Source organism: Brachypodium distachyon, chromosome 3 (genome assembly GCF_000005505.3).
Source record: "Brachypodium distachyon strain Bd21 chromosome 3, Brachypodium_distachyon_v3.0, whole genome shotgun sequence".
In the NCBI taxonomy this organism is placed as follows: Eukaryota; Viridiplantae; Streptophyta; class Magnoliopsida; order Poales; family Poaceae; genus Brachypodium; species Brachypodium distachyon.
Genome location: NC_016133.3, coordinates 22311248 through 22332300, shown reverse-complemented (window position 1 = coordinate 22332300; position 21053 = coordinate 22311248). Strand labels below are relative to the sequence as shown.

The following is a 21053-nucleotide window of genomic DNA, read 5'->3' as shown; positions in this document are numbered from 1 at the left end:
TCTTGGACGCTATGGTGCCTTGGTCGCATTGGCTTCTAATCAACGGATACCATATTCTAAGAAATGACTGAAGATATTCGGAGATACCATCTCCAAACCAAAAGATTCCGTCAATGCGCAGGAAGGACCAGAGACAAATCCAGCGCGTGACTTTGAATATGACCTGCAAAAACTGAGGAGTTGTTTCTATGTTGGAAGTCTGGCGTTTAGCTTCAACATAGACATGAGAGAAAAACACATGACACAAGAGTGTGAGCCATACCCATGAGGCCATGCCTATGGCTATGGAGCCAGGCGTGAGTGCAAACGGAGTTGGAAGGATAACAACTTTTGTCTTCTTTTACATTGGAGATGGAGAACGAGAAGAACTCGTTTTGTCTTCATTTAGATCGGAGATGGAAAACGAGGCGAAGTAGGAAGGTTCCAAAAGGGTCTGAATCCAAACTATGAAAATCGGCCAAACAAAATTCTCTATTAGTTAAGCAGATCCATTTGCAATTAAAGTAGAAAGTAGAACTAGTTAAGCAGTTCCACGTGTAAACAGTGTTTTAACAGCCCTGGAGGCTGGAAGGTGCAACGGGGACGAAAATCCCACTCGAAGTGTTTCTTACTAGTAGAGGTGACACAAGACTGCCAGGTATCCTCATGCTTGATCAAATACCAAGGCCATCAGATAGAATGTCACAGTTGATTGTTACAGGATATTCTAATTCAAGATAAAATCATGATTATTTGTCCTAAGCTGATTACGGCCAAGGGGAATATCTAAGTCCCAACTACTAATTACAAGTCTCTCAGTTTGGAAGGCTGCTTCTCGACATGCTCCTTTGCATTTTACTTCTGGGGTGGAGATACCAACAATGAATGCGCCTCGAGAAGATGAGTGATCAATCTCGCCAACACCTTGGATTGCAGTTACTATATCCTTGCAAGCGGGTTGTGTTTCCAGTGTTGCGCACAGCAACAGCATACAAAACGGAAGCAAAACCGAAGCAAGAAATTTACCGGATCACCAGATGGTAATGCTTTCCAGACTTCTGACTACTTAAGACTTCCTACTTTATTCTTCTACTTCGACGAGCCTTCCACGTACCCATCTCATCTTAGACTTACTCGCAGGTGAGGATGCATCTTCTGGTGGCTCTGCAGGAAACTTTTCTGTTATTTCTGCTGCAATCTGGTCAATCTGATCATCACTGACCGATGGTTGACTGCCATATAAATCATTTACCCCAAGACGTCCGTTCACATCTTGAGCTGTGGAAGAAGCTGAAGGAAGCAGATACGCTCTTTCCATGGAGTTCTCTATTCTCTGATAGAAATCCATGCCATTAATACTGCTTGGGGGAAGCGTCATGCCATTAACAGTTTTATTCTCTTGCGTAATCACATCATTTTGATTCTCCAAGTCATAGTTGCGCGGTTCCGATACAGCTGAGTCCTCTGATGGATGCTCACAACAATTTTCTGCAGGCCCTTCATCATCAACACACTCAAGCGATATTCTTGCTTGTGTAACAAGCTTTCTAGCTTCGATAAGTGATGCTTGGGCAAAAGGGTTTGTTGCAGCAACAGTCTCAAGAGCATCTGTAGCTTTCTCTGCTTCCAAAATGAGAGACCTGATGGTCAAGAATAAGAGGATCAATTAAGATGAAGAGTAACAATTGAGCGAACAGAGCAACTGTGAAATTAGCTAGTTGAAAAACAGTCCTGGATGTAGTTGGCATGCATAACTTTCTGTCAGCAAAGTGTCAACTATCAAGTAACTGAAATGACAAGGAATTCAACTCCAAGTGCACTATTCCAATATATCATTCATCTTTTTCATCGATCCAGAGTAATGTGCTTGTTGTTTTGGCTTTTGCAAAGAATATTTAGCAAAACTGTTTTTTTATGTCTTTTGACAACAATGTTATCAATTATTTGGACTGCATGCTTCAGTCATTCAGACCTACATCGCTTTTCATTAAATTAAACAAATCTGGAACATGTAACAAACAAGAACAGTGCCCTTAGTAGTGGGCACTCATTTAAGTGTCCAGAGGCAAAATGGACATCGTTGTCAGGTTATTACTTATTGTTTGTCAAATTTAGTCAAAAGTCTAATTTTCAACATGTCCAAGTGCGGGGACAAATTTCAAGCGCTGGAAATGCATTGACAATATTTCTAAGTACAGATGTGTACCATGCTATTACCCATTTCAAATTATCAATAAACAAACTTACCTTGCCCTTTTAATAGCCTCCTTCTTTTCTATTTCTAGTGATGTCCTTTGAGCTCGAATCTTTGTTATCATCTCTAGTTTTGCACCTGCCATGGGATCTTTGTAAGGAGTTGTACTCTTCTTTCTCTTCACTGTTGCATTTTTTACATGTGCATCTTCCAAGGCAACAGCTCTGACTGCTGTGTGTTGAAAAGGTTTCTTTTTCACAGACTCACTCTTTGCACCTGGTTCTTTTGGGAATCTTGGTTTTCGTGGTACTTTAGACCCAGCAGATGAACCATGGTAGCTATTAATAGCACTGCAAACACGTTCACGGTAATCCTACAAGAAAATAAAGGGTACTCAAATAATTAGACAGTTCATTCTCCCATAACGATATGATGAAAAACATGGAAAATGTTTACCAAGGAATTGGTATGCTCTTACTTGATCCAACCACTTTGCAGCAATGGCTTCTGCAATTTTCCTCTTCTGCTCAGGAGTTTTTGGTGCTCGTCTATTACCTGTGGGTCTGGGCATCGATCTTCTCTTCTGGACTTTCTCTAACCACTCCTGCCGCAATTGCTCAGTTAATATGGTATGTGAATTCCAATCATAGGCGTCTCCTCCAGCAAAGCCCTTCCTAGCCGCATCTGCTATCATGTCCCGCCACTCCACAAAGCAGCCATCCTGAACCATCAACTTCTGTAGACGCAAGTTCCACCCTCGCCTAACTCCTAGTGATATCTTTATTTTTGTCTCTTCGCTGTATTAAGTATAAGAAATACCAATTACTAGGGAAGCATCAACAGCAAAGTTTGACATGGTGTAGATTCTAGAAATCATTAACAAAGATATTGCAGTTAATTTATTACTATACTATCTTAGAGCAAGAACGCTGTAAGGCAGCGTAATATTGAGATGCATAGAGCCAAATATAAAGTGGGATATTGCACACCAGCGCAAGCAAGGGACAGTACTAGAGAGAAGTAAATGAAGGAATGTTTAACTTGAAGCATCATATACAAATGATCATCTAACCAACAGATTTACTGAGAAAATTACAATGTGAATAAAATACCCAACCTATAAAGAAATACATTATAAAAATAGTGAAATCTTCTTGGTTGGATTCTTATATTTATTTAGTGTGAGATCCGTAATATGCGCCCACAAAAATGAGACTTGCAAGTGAGACTGCCAGTTTACGAAAAAATAGTTGAAAATTAATGGTTAGAGGAAGCTTTTGCCAAATAAAACTAAATGAGTTAATTTAGCCTGTGATGCCCACTGATGGTTTACGAGTAAAATTAGTTGAAAAAGAACGGTTAGTGGTAGCTTTTGCCAAATAACAAATTAAATGAGTTATGTAGCTTTTTTTTTAACTGAGTTATATAGCTTCTGATGCAACCCTATGGGCAAAAAAAGGGTGTTCAAGGCCCCACTAACACACGGAATAAAATAGTACTGATCTCGTGTATTTTAGCCCAAACGATACAAGACATAGTGTGGCTCTGGTCAGCATACTCATCTCGTGTATTTTTCAATTATACGATTTTCTGTAGATTCAGATAGATTTTTGCGAGATTTCCAGTTTTTGGTAAAGTTCTGGGAACTCCTCTACCAAAAAACACAATAATTTGAGTGCATTCTAGTCCATATGCATTGATATTTCCATGACGAGCGGAGTTCAGTCTGATTCTGTTCTCTGAATTTCCGTCGTCTTTGTTTGACAGTAAAACATTTTGATTGATCCACAAGCTCAAATCATCTTTGACTTCTGTGGGGTATTCTCCATGGATCATGGTTTCTAATACGTCGTCATATCATCATCATAACGTCGTGGGGCCCATTTATGGCATCGCATCCATGCCCATGATAAAAATGGTCTGGCGTCACTGTGACGTTTTAAGCGCCGGGACGCTGAAATTGTGATGCCACAGACCAATACAGCAGAGCAGGCGCGCGAGAGTGAAATCAGGCGCGAGAGCGAAACTGCAGGGCGCGTGCAGGAAGGAGGAAAGGCAGTTGTGCGGGAGGGAGGGAGAGAGAAAAGGGAATCAGGCCATTCTCCCTCCCGTGAAATCAAAGTCACAGAGAAACTGGGAAAGAGAAAAGATGGGAAAGAAGAGAGAGGAGACTCAAAGTCAAAGAGCAACTGGGAAAGAAGAAAGAGAGAGGTGACTCATGAGAGGGAATTGACCAAAAGATGGCAAATAGGTTCCAATAAAGGCGTGAGGCAGCAGGCAACAAAAAATTTGATCCTTTGGTCACAGAGGATTTTGATTGGGACAATGAATGGGTTGACTCAGCGGTCAGGTAACCTCAAGGTAACCGTGGTCTTACACATGACATCACATAGGAGAATGTTGATGAAGCTGTTGATGCATCCCACTCGCTTCGTGGTTGTCATCTTCCTAGAAGAGCCCATAGTAAACAAGAACCAAATGTCTACCATAGGCGTGCAAAGGGAACTACATCGAATCCACATGTGGCTGAAGAGGATGGGCAGGAAGAGGAAGAAGAGCAAGGTGAAGAAGATTGGCAGCAAGAGGAAGATGAAGAAGTACCTGCAAAAAAAAGAGGAAGATGAAGAAGAGTTGATTATTGATGACCACAACTTGTCAAGTGATGATGAAGATCCAACCAATGTTACTCAAGATGGTGATGGAGAGTACAAGGCTGCTACTCACTTTGATGACTTTGACGATGGTTATTGAGCATTTGATACATGGAACTTGAGAGATGAGCGAGTGGTGACTTTTGTTATTTTGTCGTGTGCTTGTGGACTTAAGCACTTAACTAAGCCTATGGACTGCTAATTATATACATGTGTGGTGCCTGGATTTCTATGTTTGCTGCATGCTTCCTATAATGTCCCTTTGCTGCATATTTTTCATGTTGTGGAGTTGCTTGTATTTTAATTTCAGATTTATTGTGGAATCTGGACTGATGTTGATCATTGTTCATGCAGGTTGTTTTGGACAAAAGAAGATAGAACAAAAGGTGGAAAGGGGATATGGGCTGCATGGGCTCAACAACCTTCAACATCAAGGTATGCATATGTACTGTACTGGTGATTTATATGATGCCATTATAGTCTAGTATATTTCTTTGAAGTCGCCATGCCACACACCATAAGCTTTATAAAGCTGTGAGGGGGGGGGGGGGGGGGGGCATGACTCTCCATAACGAATTCAAAACCATGCCGTGGATTCTTTCAAGTCCTAGCAGCAGCGGGGTTGATTCAAGGTGACAAACTCGCATTCTCACTGGTTAAATAACTCGAAAGAGCCGTGAAGGATTTTTCGGAACAAAAGTGGGCTTTGAAGAAATTTTCTGAACAAGTGGGTTCTGAAAAATAGAATTTCAGAAACAGTTCTCGGAAGAAGAGAAATTTTCTGAAAGGAGGCACCATCGCCTTCTTCTCCTTCTCCGTGCAGGACAGTAGTGTGAGCTTGTCGCTGAAGTCGACAACGGTGGGTTTGCTGGACCGGTGTTGCTGGTGCCATGGAGGAAGATCGAGATGCCCGACTAGGATGACAAGCCCACCTACTAGTGTGTTTCCCATGGCTTGAACAAAAGACAGTACTGATTGATTCTCCAACTAAACTGCGTCTCCTCGATGAATAAATAAAACATGATGATGCATTGCCGTCATCAATCATCTGCTTTTGTTTGCTCTTTTCTTTGATTGTGAGAATTCATTTTGCTACTGTTTCTCTTCTGGAATTCGTCAAAAGATCATCTGCTCCTCTTGTCAGGAGTCAGGACATGCAGTTGCAAGTAGTGTTGCAAGAGTATTCTGCTATTTTTGGTGAAGTCAATGTAAAATTTGATTCACCACCCAAAAAAACACTTGATCAACAATGTCTACAAAAAACCATTAACTAAAACCCTGAAATCTTCCATTGATATTAACCTAAAACAATGAACTGATAGTCCGGTTGTATAATACATATTTTGTGCTCAGTTCAAATATCATCTTTGTCGAAGTGGAACTTTTAATGTTGGTGGTGTTAGTTAGTGCGCATATTGCTGCAATGATCTTGTTATAATTGTATGGAACAGTGAATATCTTGTTAACTATCATACCACAAAAAGTGCACCAGCACCCTATCCACCCCATCTCGTCAACCAAACAGAGTGGACCCATCCTATCCATCTGTCATCCTTCCAAAAAAACAGGAAATTGGTTCGTCGAAGTCATCTAATAACCATCCCCTGCCTCCCTCCCACATCCCTGGACTTCAAACCAAACACTACCTGAGGCTTTGATCCTTATCTTGGCTAAGAGGGACAGATCAGCTGGTATGGTCCCAAGATACACATGCAACTCTAGTACATCAATGGAATAATAATGATGATTCTGCACAAAACTGTATAAGATCGAAAAATACCTTCTTCATTTCGATAATAGTTTTCCATAAATAAAATGTACTAAATAAAACTTAATAAGAGGAACCTACCTCTGAGCATGTCCAAGATTCATCAGCTTTTTCTTAACCTGCACAAAATACTCTTTAGCCAAGCTAAACATCGATTAACTAGTTATTCACCAAAAGATGAATAAACGGCAGATACAAAAAAAAAGGTATTACTGAGCCAACCAAATAACGTAATTAAATAGATATGCTTAAGCATGGATGAACCCAGTACCTTACACTAGTGAGCCCACAGTCCACCACTGGGAAGTGGGAACTCCTAAGGTCTGACCCAACTCTTACCTTTGTGGCTTCTATGGGCTTGTGGCTAGTTTCTCCCCTACCAGACAATAGGCATGTACATAGTTACAGAAATAAGTAAAATCTATATCTCATTTCCAAATAAATATGTAGAAGATCTGCATTACTGCACCTTGCCATTGTCTTGGCAACATACCGACACTGCTATTAAGTGGTACTTGTTACCATAGAGCCCAACTTCATGTGCATAAAGAGAACAATAGCACAAATTCAGGCAAACTACATGTTGATACAGACTTCCAATAATAATGGAGAGCTGAAAAACTCTAGATGCCCTGAATCTAACCTAGTGAGGTTGCAACCCATAGTTAACTGATGTCAAAAAGAAATGACAAAATTTCTAAGTAGGCTGCCTTGTATCAGTACTCTATGATTTAATGAATTACAAAATGGACATATGCAACTAGTCAAATATCCAATTGCAAGCATGATAGATATCTGAGTGTCGAGGTATGAATCCAGGGCCAGAAATGTGAAACCAAGCATATGAAAGGCCAGAAAGCAATGAAAATCTTCATGGGTAATCTATCCAACACACTATCCTGAAAGTATAATCATGGGTTTGCATCATAAAACTAACAGCTACACATAATTTGTATGCTGGCAATTTGCTACACCATGTCACAGAGCAACTCAACCTGAACCAGAACTTTGTAGTAGGCCAAGACATGATGATGTTTCCGTTGTTTGAATAACAGCATGTAGCCTACGTTAATCAAGTTCCTATTTTAGTCAGTTAACCTCATCGGATGATCCAAACTAAAGAGACAGAGACCATGTTTACCCAAATGGCCAAATGGAACTGTACACGTATTCAATCAGTCCAATATAAGCTAATCCTATATGCTAGTAGCAATATTACTCTTTCAATGTTCACATTAAATTTAATCAAGTTGTCATCTACAATCCTACATCATGAAGCAGTTAGTTTATTTCTAAGTAACCTGTGTTCCATTAACTCCAAAGGCCCTAAGCCATTGCACAATTACTGCAGCGGTTACAAGCCCGTGGCGGAGCTTCGATAAGCCATTGGGATCAAGTGAACCCAATGAAATAAATAATTTCTTCATTAATTTAGTCTTTGCTTTGTTTATTAGTGAAAAATTACATTAAGCGGATTGATCCTAACAGCCTAGTTTTCTAACTTCGCCACTGATGCAAATGGCAAACAAACCCCTGTGCCACATATCCAAGTTGTACGCAGGAGAAGGACACCAAGAGGACACCCAGCTCAAAGGGTAGCAACATGCATATGTGGTAACTCCACCACTTCCACGTGTCCCATGAAGAATCCACATGGGCTCCCAAGGGTCCATGCGCCAGCACCTTCGCTGACCGCAGTAGAATTTTCTGACACCGTCAAAGCAATATCACTGGCCACAACCAGCACGAAGGGTCAGCAACTGGATGAAATGCCTCCCTGACCACCATCGTAGGAATGGAAGGAAGCACAGGCTAACGGCACCTGAGATTTTGAGGCAGATCTTGCATTGTTGAACTAGATCTCCATTGCCACTGAAGATGTGAAGATGCTCGAAAGGCAAAGGAGGGGATGAAGCCCCTGACATGGGCTGGGAGCATCATCAGTAAGACAAATCGGTACGCCTACATGGAGGTTGACGAGGCCTTGAGCAGAAGAGCGACGAGATCGACAGCTAAGATCAGCCTCTCATCAGCACACGAGATAGAAGAAGAAAACGTCGCCATCTTGAGAAAGGATGAGTGCTAGAGATACATCAAGAACACATGCACCCTTCCTACACTAATATGATTTGCAATACCAACGTTCTGATCTGCTAATCCAGATGAAACACTCAAAACAACAACAAGGGCTTGCTAGAGAAGAAAACTATGGGGCACATCCGGAGAGCAAGACCAAACCATTATTGACGAAAAAGAAAAGGACAGTACCTGGCTTGACAAGGAACGAGACCAAACCGTCACCATGGGGGTAAGGGACCCTGACCTGTCCATCCCAAACCCATGTTCCCTAACTCCGGCCTGAACCAGAACAAGGAGGAGGATGAAGACCTTCAGATCCGATCCGAGCTTCTTATTAAAGCTTGCCTCAAGATGCCCCTTGACAGTGGCACCGGCACCAGCACAGCCAGTTGTGGAAACAGCAGCATGGCGTGGCAGGAAAATTGTCCACTGCGAGGTCCAAATCGGCAGCGAGCTTGCTACCAGTATCACACGAGACGCCTCAAGGCAGCATTCTTTCTTTCTTTTTTCCTTTTTGTGGCGAGCTTGGGCTGCGATCTGGGGTGAGAATGTTGTAGTACCGGAGGAGCTGGCTGGAGGAAGAAGAAGGAAGAGAGTGATTTGCCGAAGGGAGTTAGCTTGGGATCACGGGGAGAAACAGAGGGAGGGAAGCAGCCAGCAGGAGAGGGGAAGGGGGTCCACGGGTGCAGTACTTCAGGGGATCCTCTTCAGCTCTCAGTTTGTTTATGTTTGTACTAGTGTAGTGGCTTGTTCATCCTTTAGCTCTCTTGGGGCTGTGTCATTCTGCAATAGGCAGATGATACCTATTTTCTGTTGGATTCTGAGTTAGCAAGTGCTAATTCTCAATTTATGCTTGTCTTTTGAGCATGTCGTGCTTGTTAAGTAGATTTTCTTAGCTTCCGTATTTAATAGGGATTGGATAGATGACCAGTTTTTGGAAAGTTAATGGGTGAGGGGGCTGGCCTCTTGCTGCCCAATTTCTTGGTTTGTTTCTTCTAACTTATAGTGTTATTTTAATTATTAGATGTGAGGGGTAGTTTTTAGTTGTCTCCCTTTCCAGAGCACTGAAACGATCCCTAAGTACCTTACACTCTTAAGTTTTTGAGACTGTCTTATTTCGTTTGAGGTTTTAGGTGTTCCTTTGGATAGCAAGTAGAGTTAATTTTTTTACAAGAGTTGTGTTATTGTCGTGAAGGTGGGAGGATGATCTTTGTCTGTTCTGCTACAGGAAGGAGAGCATTGATAATTTCTTCTTCTCATGTTCTCTAGCTCGTTATCTTTGGGACTTTGTTTAGTGTACTTTTGATTTCTCTCTTATACCTTGTTCAATTCAGGACCTATTTGCTAGCTGGATTCTGCAATTTAACAAAAAAAGTAGAGAAATCTGGTGCTAGTTGGTATTGCGGCTATCATTTGGGCAGTGTGGAAAACTTGCAATGTTGCTTGTTTTCGATGCAAAGGCCGAATGATCCCTCTTCTGTTAGTTTCACCAACTGTTGTTCGACTGTTGATCACTGGGCTGGTTTGCAGAAAACCATCGTGCAGGAGCTTCTTCAAAGGTGTTCGCGACGGCTGTGGCAAGTCACGGTTGAGGTGATCTACCGTCCGTGTGGATGGGCCCTTGTCACCCATTGCATTGCTTCTTGAAAGACGAGAGCGGGTGAATTACTGTCAAACGGAATTTCACTGGGCTGTTGCACTTTCAGAAGTTTTAGCTGTAGGTTTAGTTTTGCTGGACAATCTTTTGTTTTGAGGATGGTCACTCTGGAGGGTTTTCAACCTTCTGTGTGGCTGTGTTTCTCTTCAGCTGTGTTGTTTTAATTTCGAATATTTATGTAAGACTCTATGGTTTCCTTTAATGAAGCCAGAGGGAGGCCTCTGTTCTTAAAAAAAAAGACTAGGAGGAGCAAGCGCAAGGAGAAGGAGATAGGGGCAGAGGGGAAAGTCCCACTCTGCCGTAGTTAATTAATACTCCCTCCGTTCCATAAAGATTGGCGTGACTTTGAACTAGCTCTAGTTCAAAGCTCTAGTTCAAAGCCATGCCAATCTTTTTGGAACCGAGGGAGTAGTACTATTCAATTACCAAGGTTAAACAGTCAAGACATTATACCACACATAAATAACAGCAACAATTCTTACATGACTTCACCTTGGGGTCCTGCATCGCAAGCCTGGTCCTCTCCCGTATCCGCTGGAGTGTCTCTGCACATGCAGTCAAATTCAATAATACATTACAATATTGTTCAAATCAATATGTTCACTTTATCTCAGCCGTTGACTATCAATTTCACCCGTCATCATTAATTTATTCCGTTTCTTTGGCAACATATATAGTACTCCGTAGCTGAAATTCGGCCATTGGGATATCACTTGAGCCTCCAGGGTTTTTTTTTAAGAAAGTTGAGTCTCCAGGTTGCTAACACACACAGTTTCCACCTACCAGCGGCTCATATCTATCCTGCTCTTTCTATCATTTAAATAAAAATAAAACATTTTCGCAGAATCACCAATAGAAACTAAGAAAGTGAAATGTAGGCCTAAACTCGAGGGTCCAGGCAATACCTGGGCTGTGCTTCCTGCCCTTGTTCCACGGCGTGTTCCCCTTGTTCGCCTGCGATATCCGCATCCGCCTCATCCTCTCCCTCTCGCCCACTGCCTCGTCGTCTTCATCGTTCCCCTCCTCATCTTCCGTTGGGAACTGGCTCTCCACCGCCCTGGCGCCGCGGTCCAGGGCCAGCGCCGGGCCCGCGTCCGCGACCACTCTGACGGCGCAGGTGCGCCGGCGGGGCGTCGCGAGGCGCAGCACCACACGACGCTGGGCGTGGGAAGCGCGGGGCCACGGGGGCACATGAGGGAAGCGCGGCCAGGATGAGACCCAGTAGTAGCCCAGGAGCTGCGGCGCCATTAGACGGCTGCGTGTTCCGGTGCCCCTTCACGCTAGGCGGTGAGGCAGAAGCAGATGGAGGAGCGCCGCCGTCCGTGGCCGGCGGCGAATGGAATGAAGGGTTTGGCTACGAGGAGTGAGAGATTGGCGGTGGAATGCTGGAACTGGTGAAGACGTGTCACTTGTTTGTGGGCCGCAGATGGAGCGGAGCGGGGATAAGGAGGGAAGGGGACTGCGGGCAAGGGTTTAACGCAGGTACTTTCAGGATTAGGAAAATATCTATGGCTTCTATTGCTAACAGGCGTAAGTGTAGTTGTGGTTTTTGATCTATGGAAGTCAGAACAAAAGAAATCTAGGAATTTTAAGTTCAGATAAATGGTCAAGTTGAGCGGTGGAGATATATCGTAAATTCATTTAATGGTTTGAGCTACAAAATGTTTAAAAAATATTGTGCAAAAGTATTGCCAGTTAAATTAACTGACAGGCGTGTGCCAATTAGATTTTCTCAAAAAACATGTACTCTCTTCGATCCATAACATTGTCTTAGATTTTGTACTAACTTAATATAAGTCATACTAAGTCTTAGAGATTTATTTTGGATCGGAAAGAGTGCTGCTCACAGTGATACCTTTTATTCGTGCGAGAGAGCGATTGCCGATAGAAGGGTTAACAGAGGGCGGAGACTCGGGTGTGCGAGCGCTATGCTGGTGTGCCTGGAGCATGAGAGAGGGGAGGCGTGCGTTAGATGCGTTTGCAGATAAGTAGTACACTATAACTAATTAAATAATCTCTTATTTGCTGCCAAATCTTTTATTATTCATAGCTATTAATTGAAATGGTACTAAATATACTGCTTAGATACGGAAAATTCTTACCGTACTCTGCCTTTTTTTTCTTGAAACCAGAGAGGAGAGCGATTAATTGCCAACGGGGGGTGAGCTGAGAGTGTTGAGAACAGAGAGGGTGGGAGCGCCTTGTCGGTGTACGTGCCGGGAGGGTATACATATTAAGAGAACCTAACTTCTTGAACATGACACCAAAAGGTGGAGTGGCAAAAAGTAGATGAATACCTCACTATAAGGCAAGCATCAGAATTATGGCATTTGCTTCAGTAGTTTAGTGTTGTATGTGGAATAAAAATTCACAGTTGATATGCCCAAGCTTGCTGACCATCCCAACAAACTTCAATGCAATAAGCCTGCGTCCGCAAGTAACCATCCAATTATTAAAATAGACATTGGACAAGATTAATAAGAATTGATGTTGATAGTGATATCATTCCTGTGCTTGTCTTACATACACAAAAAAGACATTTCAATCTACCTTGTCGATGCAATAAATATGTTAAACGGATCCAATCCGATCATCTCGACACCAGTGGATCCGGCAAAGGTCTTCTTCTTTAGATTAACTTCGACCCGAAGTAAATGTAGGCGCCAATGAGGATGGAATCCTTGGATATTATCTTAAGCCCCTCTATGAACACCTACCGAAGTCAGAGAACGACGTGGAGGATTGGTCCGGACATAATCAACGAACGGATATCATACCCATTGATTATAAGCACATGGTAGTAAAAAAACAACTAGACATTACATTCATTTTACATATAAATGGTACTCTCTGGATATCTTATATACGCATGGTGTCTAATCATCTCCGCGCCAGCTGCTCCTATGGACATCTTCTTCCGGATTGATTTTGCTGTAAAGTAAATACAAGTCAAAATCCCTACCGCAGCGACGACTGATGCCCCCACAACAATCGGCATCGCGGTTCCGCTGGAGAGACCGGTCACCTTGCTGAACCATTGGAGTTTGTAGGGATAATGGTTTATTATATATAAATTATAACATTCACCCAATGTTATAATATCACACGATTTATTTACTTTTAATGCCATACATGGAGGTATTCACACAATTTATTATTTATATACAATGTTATCTGTAAAAAAAAAAGGTTTAGACCATCTCAACCCCGGCAGCTCTCGATGTCGTCTTCATCTTTCGAAGGAATTTCATCGAGAATTACAGTCAGGCGCTGATCACGACGCTTGCAACGATGAAACCGCCGATGAAAATCACCATCGCGGGCTCCAGGGGAGATCTCGGTTGCCTTGTTGAATGCTTCACCGTCATCTCGAACCCCACCATCAACGCCCATTGAGGACATCTCATTGAAAATGTTGCGGAGGGCTGTTGAGATGACAGATCTCATTTTAAGTGTTCATTTTTTTCGTTTTCGAGAAGACAATGCGGAAAGGAAATTATGCAAAAGAAAGGTAAGAGAAACAAAATGAATTAGTACGATACAATAATCCCACACTACGTACTATAGCTCAGGCCTTTTAAACACCCAGCCAAACACAACTAGTTGGGATATTGACGTGCATCCACGTGGCCTTACTAGAGTCGTGCAGTAATTTATCGTACATATAAGACGTCCGGGAGGGGTGAAGGGGGGGGGCGCTTACTAGAGTCATACAGTAATTTATGGTACATATAAGACGTCCGGGAGGGTGAGAAGGGGCAGCGCTGGGTACTAAAGCAGTTGAACATCCTTTGCAACCAATTAACAAGAATTGAAGCGGTCGAACATTTTTGCACTGGGCGGACACTAACCTGCATGCTGTAGACATGATTCAGGAATTGCAACCAAATTAACAAGAATTGAAGGGTTGAGAGAAAGGAGAGGAGACTACGCCACTGCAGCCAAGCCGTGTACTTCCTTTTCTAAACAGCTGATTGAAGCCCCACCCGGATGAAGCAGGACCTTCCTTGGGTATTTATTCATGAGCGAGTTGTAAAAATAGGCGCTGAATCAAGTGGTGCGTAATACGAAATTGCTCTGCGTTGGATGTACTAAAGCAGTCGAACATCTTATAATTTGAAACAGATGAAGAACCTCTTATTTTTCAGCATGTGGTATAGGGTACATTTGGTACGTCAAAAAAACCAATAGCCTGCAAACCCTCCCACAGGAACGGTTCTTCTACTAGATCTAAGAAAACATACACTCATCAAATTAACAATCACAAAATCTCGCATATGGTGGTTCAATCGGTAAAAATAAACAAGACCAACTTAACAAGAACTAACCCCGGCCATCCCATCCTACTCTCCGAGCCCCGTGTCGCCCGACCAGAGGAGAACCCGCCGATCCTGTGGTGGAAGGGCGAGGTGGACCTTTCGACCTGGGTGGTGGTGGAGATGTGATGGGAGGCGGTGGCCTCTATTGTTGCATGTCATGGACGTGCAGGGTGCGTAGGATCTACCCATTGCTTCGGTCCGTTAGGGAGGCCACTAGCGAGCGAGATCTGGATATCGTCAGAAGAGTACGTCGACACCTAGTGCTTTTCACCAGAAGGTTGCCCTTCATCTGCCACACGAGACCCTGCATGGGACTCCTTGATGTCCCTTTCTTCTCCTTCGTTCCCGTCTTTGGCCCCGGTGAAGTTGTCTTGCGTAGGTTCCCTGGCCAGGTCGCGAGGTGCTCCTGTACTTCCAGGAGTTCACCTGACGGTCGACCTTGATGGGCTTGTCCGGCTCAACATGGAGGTTGTCAGCTCTGCCGCAGAGAGGCAACCTGGAAGGTGGTGTACTCAAGGAAACAATAGATCACTGAAGGGAGGGAACTAGCGGAGGATGATGAGGTGTTCTGCGCGCGCGTCGTCGTCTGCAACGACCACTACAACAACCCACGTCTTGCTAACATTGTTGGTACATGTACAAATGTGTTGATAGATCCATGCATGGTGATCGTCAACCCCTCTACACCCCTCTATCGTGAGTGAAACCATGTAATGTGTTCTAGTCATGTAATCCGTGCAAAACTCAACACTCTTTTGTGAAGTAACCTTGGATGATGCTACATTCTAGCCATAATCTATTACAAATGTAGTGTTTCACAACCCCATTGTACCTTTTCAATGATCATGTGTAGGAACATAAGTCATATGGTCAGTATCTCCAGGAGGACATGGATCATGAGGCCACATCCATCCGAAGGACTGGTTCGGGCTCGGCATCGTCATCAGAGGTACCAAAGTCGGTGAAGTAGCAATGAGTGATGAAGGAGTGGTGAGGCGAGAAGAGTGGCTGACTTGCCCACTTATTTATTTTCACTCCATCTCCTCCCCAAGTTTGGACGGCGGCAGCACAACACATATCGGATGGTGCTCGAGACGTTCATTGCTAAGATAGGCACCGAACATTCTCCAATAGATTTATTGAAAAGAAAAATATGGTCTTGGGCGACCGACTAAATTTATCTGAAAAAAAAGATCATTTGTATAAATTAATGTGAGACAATGCCACGCTGATGCTAACGTGGACGTGTCCCACACTCTTGACCGGAAGGACGACCAAAGCTAGCGCCCGACAAAAAGGAGAACGTTCACTCCTTACAAATTTTCATATCCAAAATTAGAATTTGGTCGATTGCACTGCACAAGTAACCACACGTCCATGAGCATGAAAGACGTGTAACATATCAGAGACCCAGAGGAGTATACGGCTGAATGAAAATCAATTATGCAGCCAGGCTGATGTAGCTGGCTACAGGGAACTCAGTATAGGCAAATTCTTGGTGTCTTCATCATCCTCTCGGTGGTTGAGCCATACGGCCATCTCCTGCCTAAACCTGGCCATGGCCGCCCTTGGCAGCAGCATGGACACAACGGTGGAGACCTCGCCCTTCTCATTCTCGCACCGGACGTGATCGCTCCCCAGCTTGGACGTGAGGTCCCCGGCCAAAGGAATGCCGCCGCCGGCCAGCTCGGCCCACCCAAACCTTAGCACATTGACCGCCGTCCACCTGATATCCGAGACCTCGTACACCCTGTCCATGGCGGACGGCGGCCACTCCCGCAGCGACGCCACGGCCTCCACCATGGACTCCATCCGCTCCTTGGTCATGCCGCGCTTCGTCTGCCGCACGAGCTCCACCGTGTCGCCCAGCGGCTGCGCGCAGAGGTCCCCCGCGGCGAGTTCCGCGATCGGGGACACGTGCGCGTTGCCGTAGTATCCCCTCGGGATCCGGGTGTGGGTATTCCATCTGCCACGGGCGTTCATGGTGATCATCAGCCGCACGCGCTGGCTGGGCCCGTAGCCCAGGGCCGCCGTGCGGGCTCGCCACATGACGGCGGTCACCAGCTCGAAGATGGTGGCGGATTGGGCTTGGCCCGCCGGTATAAGGCCTCGTAAGGTTGAGATCTCTCTTGGGCCGAAGAGGAAGTACTGGGCCTCCATGTTCTTGGGCGGCGTTGAGAGCATCAAGTCTCTGGTTGGGGTTGGGGTGCCTGGGCCGTTGTTTACCGGTGGTAATTCGTGTCCCGGCGAGATGCTCCTGGTCATGGCGGGTAAGCAGCTGCGTGCTGTTACTAGTAGCTCTCTTTGCCATACGGGTAAAATGGTCGGGGCCGCTTCTCCTCGTGCTATGTCGGCTACAGCTTTGATGAACTGGGCCATGCCGAAGCCGTCGGCGAGGTTATGGCAGATGTGGAAACCAAGAACAAATCCCCCGCATTTGAGTCGCGTCACCTGCGATGATGAACATTCAAGTAACTAACATATCAAGGAATAGCCTGTATTGACAAAAAAATTTGAACGAATTCAACAAGAATTAAGGATCAAACTAGTAAATCGCAATAGTTAATGCGTCCCATTTGAACGAAAATTCTACAGTATTGAATTCATACTAGGGCTCCAGCTAGCTTTCCATGTTGGAGTTGTGTTGACATGCATGGAAACATAGACAAAAAGACTTGGAGAAAGCCGACCTCCCTGAAATTACACTTTGTGACTAACTTTGTAAAAATAGTGTCGCAAGAAATCATTTCAATGTACGATTCACAAATCACAAGGGTGGCAGCTAGCACGAAGCGCCATGGCGCGCAGGTGCATGGTTGTGGCCTCACATACCGTGCTACCGTCCAAAAGCAAGTACGTTGTCTCTCAACCTTGTCAAAAAATAAGCAAATGATATATTTTTAGTCCCTCAGTTGGTGAAACCTAACAACAATGCCCCCCCCCACCCCCCACCCATTTGAATTGGGTTTGGTGCTGATGGAGTAAAATACACCACTAGTCCATGAACTCGGCAAAAATAAACACTCGAGTCCACGAACTCACAAAACACACACTTAAACCCCTAAATTGGGACTACTATGTCACTTTAGTCCAAAAACGGTTCGGCAGGACTTAAACACGCACGTGGCCGCCACGTCGGCTTCTATGACCCCTTCACAGGTGTTCTCTCATCAAAATTGAGCGTTGTACGATCGAGAGCAACCTTAAGGCGAGGCGGCGGCGGCAACGACATGGTTCTCGGGCCCCCAAGATCCCCGTATGGTCACGGCCGCCTTGCCCCTCACGGGCGTTTCGGGCATGGTGATTTTGCAAAAAAAAAGTCGTGAGAAAATTGAGTAGCAGCCCGCGGTCCTGAGCGAAGCCGACGTGCCAGCCACGTGACGTGTTTAAGCCTCGCTGAACCGTTTTTGGACTAAAGTAACACAGTAGTTTCAGTTTATGGGTTTAAGTGTGTGTTTTTGAGTTCATGAACTAAAGTGTTCATTTTTGCCGAGTTCATGGACTTGTGGTGTATTTACTTGTGCTGATGTGTCATGTTTTGGTCTCAAAATACCACACCGGCTTAGATTTTTTTTTTGTTTCCGCGGAAACAAGTAGACTCGAGGGATAAAATGAAAAGTGATGACAATCTGACAGGCTAACGACACAATTTCTAGTCCAAAACCATGATATGATGGCAGTAATACCGCTTTGAATGGGGCAAGGAACCATTGATGTTCACTTCCAACATGGAGAGGATGAAAAGTATGCGGAAAAAAGTTGAGGGACCATTTGCTTGCATTTCGATAAGTTTAACGATGAAAAAAGAAATACATTAATTTCTCTAAAAATATTGAATCCGCAAATAGCTACAAAGGAACGTAGCTCCTGTGATAATAAATGCATGCATGCATATAATTTAGAAGGAAAGCGTGAAGCTAGAAATGCACCTGCATGAAGAGCAACGGCCTGCCGACGACGGCCCTGGTGTCGCCGACGTCGCACAGGAGCTCCTCGACGCACGGGTACGGCGGCAGCAGCGGCTCCCCGAACTCCTCGAGACGGACGTCCACGCAGGCCTCCACGAACACCACCCCTTGGCCCGCGCAGTCCACCACGAGCCTCCCGCCAGCGTCCTCCCTGAGCCGGCCGGCGATCGGGTAGTAGTACACCAGGGCCTCCATGAGGGCCGCCCTGATGGCCTGGGCCGGGTTATCGGGCCGCCCGCTGTTGCTACGGAAGAAGCCCACCACCGTCTCGTAGTACCGCAGCGTCCGCTGGTCGTCCAGGTCCGACAGGGCCTTGGTCTCCCGCGGCGTCGCACGGGCCGGCGATAGCAGCTCCGGCTCGCTCCGCTGTGCCCTGAAGCTCACCATGGCCGATCTACCTTGCTGTTTCTGAATTCTGATCGATCGATGTAGCTAGCTAGTGAGACTGGCCGGAAGAATCCGGATGCAATGTGTGCTATATATATATGAACTTGAAGACAATATTGCTAGCCGTTAGGTCGATGTTTGATCATGATTAATTGAGTGATTATGGCTAGCAACGTGAGATGTGTGCCCTGTCCCATGCATGGATGCATGGACTGCACTGCTGGTGGTTACATGCACTAGCAAGCTGATACAGCAGTGCTGCCAGTTTGTAAAGTTATAATGTCATTCTGAGATCTCACCTGTGCAAAAGCTTATCTCTGCATTGATTCTCTCTGAAATCACTTATCCGTGCTAGCTCAGAGTCTCAGAGATATGTATAGTTAGTGTACTGCTCCATTGCTACATTGAATGACCGCCAAGAGATGAGTGGCATGCATCAATGGAGCAACCACCATGCACGTTGCATGTTTTTTTCTCAAAGAGAAGAAAGAAATGAAACCACGTTGTAGTAGTATTTGTTTTGCTTCTCTCGCACATATATCAGGCAGGACATTCAATTAATGTGCCCTTTCTGTTTGTGAAATCCTTCATTTTTCCTATTTTCTCATGTCGATTTGTTCGGTTTATCTGTTGTTGTTTTTTTGCATCGTTGGTACAAAATTTGAAGCCTGCGTGTCAGAGGCCGGCCTGGATAACATGAGGACTTTATAGCATCTTTTACATGCAGAGAACACAAGCAGAATATGGGGCCATCGGCGTCGTTAGCTGGAGAGGTTATCTGCATCTTTCCTTTATACCAGGCAGGCTGCAACATGTTAGAAACCTAGATCTTAGATCCTTGATGGGGCTGTAGTCCTGCAAATGGTCTTTGCCACAATGTGAATTCGCGCTGCCCATAAAGGTCCAGCATTCATATACCAGCATTCATGCATGCGGCGAGTGAACAGGAATGCTGAAATCTTAGGTCTTATTATTTGTTTGGATTTCTGCTTCAACTTTTTTTGCTTCTAACTCTCTAAAAACACTTCTCCCAATTACACGTGAAGCTGAGAACCACGTTTGGAGATGCTTCCCCAAGAAACTGCGGGAAGCACCTCCGAACATGCTTCTCAGCTTTATGAGTAAACAGAGGAAGTGATTTTTAGAAAGCTAAAAACAACAAAGCTGAAGCATAAGCCAAACAAATAGGACCTTATACTACCATGCTATCAGATGCGCTCATAAATTTAATTTCGATGCAGCTCCCATACGCAACTAACATAACCAAATTCACCGACCGGACTTGGTGTCGTCCTCTGTTCGATCGTCCTTCAAACTGCACCCCACCTGCCCATCTAAAGCCAAGACAGCCACACCGATTAATGTTTTGAGCCTACTACAACTATGCATGCATCCAATAATTTGACAAAATGTAGCACACTGATAGTTGACCATCCTAGCTGTGGCTAGAGCCTAGGGCAATAAATAAGACCTTGTGAGTTGTGACACATCGATGAATCGGGCTGCCTGTGCGCGCTTTTCCAGCTGTTGGACCACTCCGATCATAATTAAGCATAAAGTATTTGGTGATGGATCCTGATTTGTTCTTAATCAGATCCAGCGACCAGAATTTAAATGACAATGTCATAAGAAATCCATGTCTTCACGGGACAGCAAGGCCAATGTGAAACTCTAGATGGAAAAATTGAGTCTAAGGCTGGTCATAGTGCAAGTAACTTGGATAGTAACATAGATGTCAACTAGACATTTTGATGACATGGCATGTCAATAAATGAAGAAAGAGAAAAATGTGGTAACTAGATATGTTATCATAACATCACACAAATTAAGACAAGATGAGTCTACAAGCTAATAAATGATACAATATATAACACCACATATAAGTTACTACCCACTACGGAGGTAGTAACTTAGACTAGTAACATAATCATGTTACTATTCTAAGTTACTCCCCATTATAACCAGCCTAAGAAAACCAAAACAGGCGCGATGTGCATTTTTACTAGCCTCGGCTTGTGGGACCCACCGAGCAGCATGTTGACCCCACAAGT

General features: G+C 44.5%; 2 protein-coding genes and 1 long non-coding RNA gene across 3 annotated transcripts; 1 reads left to right on the top strand and 2 right to left on the bottom strand.

Annotated features, from left to right (window-relative positions):
* Positions 1-620: 620 nt before the first annotated feature.
* On the bottom strand, positions 621-11777 carry LOC100822972. Its single transcript, XM_003573796.4, has 6 exons — positions 11234-11777; positions 10821-10873; positions 6674-6711; positions 2652-2970; positions 2227-2546; positions 621-1619 (listed from the first exon to the last, which is right to left on the bottom strand). The coding sequence occupies exons 1-6, from the start codon at positions 11574-11576 to the stop codon at positions 1061-1063; spliced, it is 1632 nt and encodes a 543-aa protein (XP_003573844.1). The 5' UTR covers positions 11577-11777; the 3' UTR covers positions 621-1060.
* LOC112271603 lies at positions 1615-10804 on the top strand. Its single transcript, XR_002964879.1, has 3 exons — positions 1615-1837; positions 5179-5259; positions 10202-10804. It is a non-coding gene; the product is annotated as an uncharacterized LOC112271603 (long non-coding RNA).
* A 3993-nt stretch (positions 11778-15770) lies between the features above and the next one.
* LOC100822656 (acyl transferase 1) lies at positions 15771-19261 on the bottom strand. The gene is made up of 2 exons (XM_003573795.4): positions 18577-19261; positions 15771-17098 (listed from the first exon to the last, which is right to left on the bottom strand). Exons 1-2 carry the CDS (start codon positions 19000-19002, stop codon positions 16115-16117), a joined length of 1410 nt encoding a protein of 469 aa, XP_003573843.1. The 5' UTR covers positions 19003-19261; the 3' UTR covers positions 15771-16114.
* Positions 19262-21053: the final 1792 nt, after the last annotated feature.

Excerpts from the sequence above, each read along its gene's own strand:
- LOC100822972 (XM_003573796.4), bottom strand. The coding sequence starts at position 11,576 with ATGGCGCCGCAGCTCCTGGGCTACTACTGGGTCTCATCCTGGCCGCGC. Across the intron at positions 2,971-6,673 it reads AATCTTGGACATGCTCAGAG|CGAAGAGACAAAAATAAAGA; the intron begins GTAGGTTCCTCT and ends TACTTAATACAG. Across the intron at positions 1,620-2,226 it reads GAGGCTATTAAAAGGGCAAG|GTCTCTCATTTTGGAAGCAG; the intron begins GTAAGTTTGTTT and ends CTTGACCATCAG.
- LOC100822656 (XM_003573795.4), bottom strand. The coding sequence starts at position 19,002 with ATGGTGAGCTTCAGGGCACAGCGGAGCGAGCCGGAGCTGCTATCGCCG. Across the intron at positions 17,099-18,576 it reads GGCCGTTGCTCTTCATGCAG|GTGACGCGACTCAAATGCGG; the intron begins GTGCATTTCTAG and ends TCATCATCGCAG.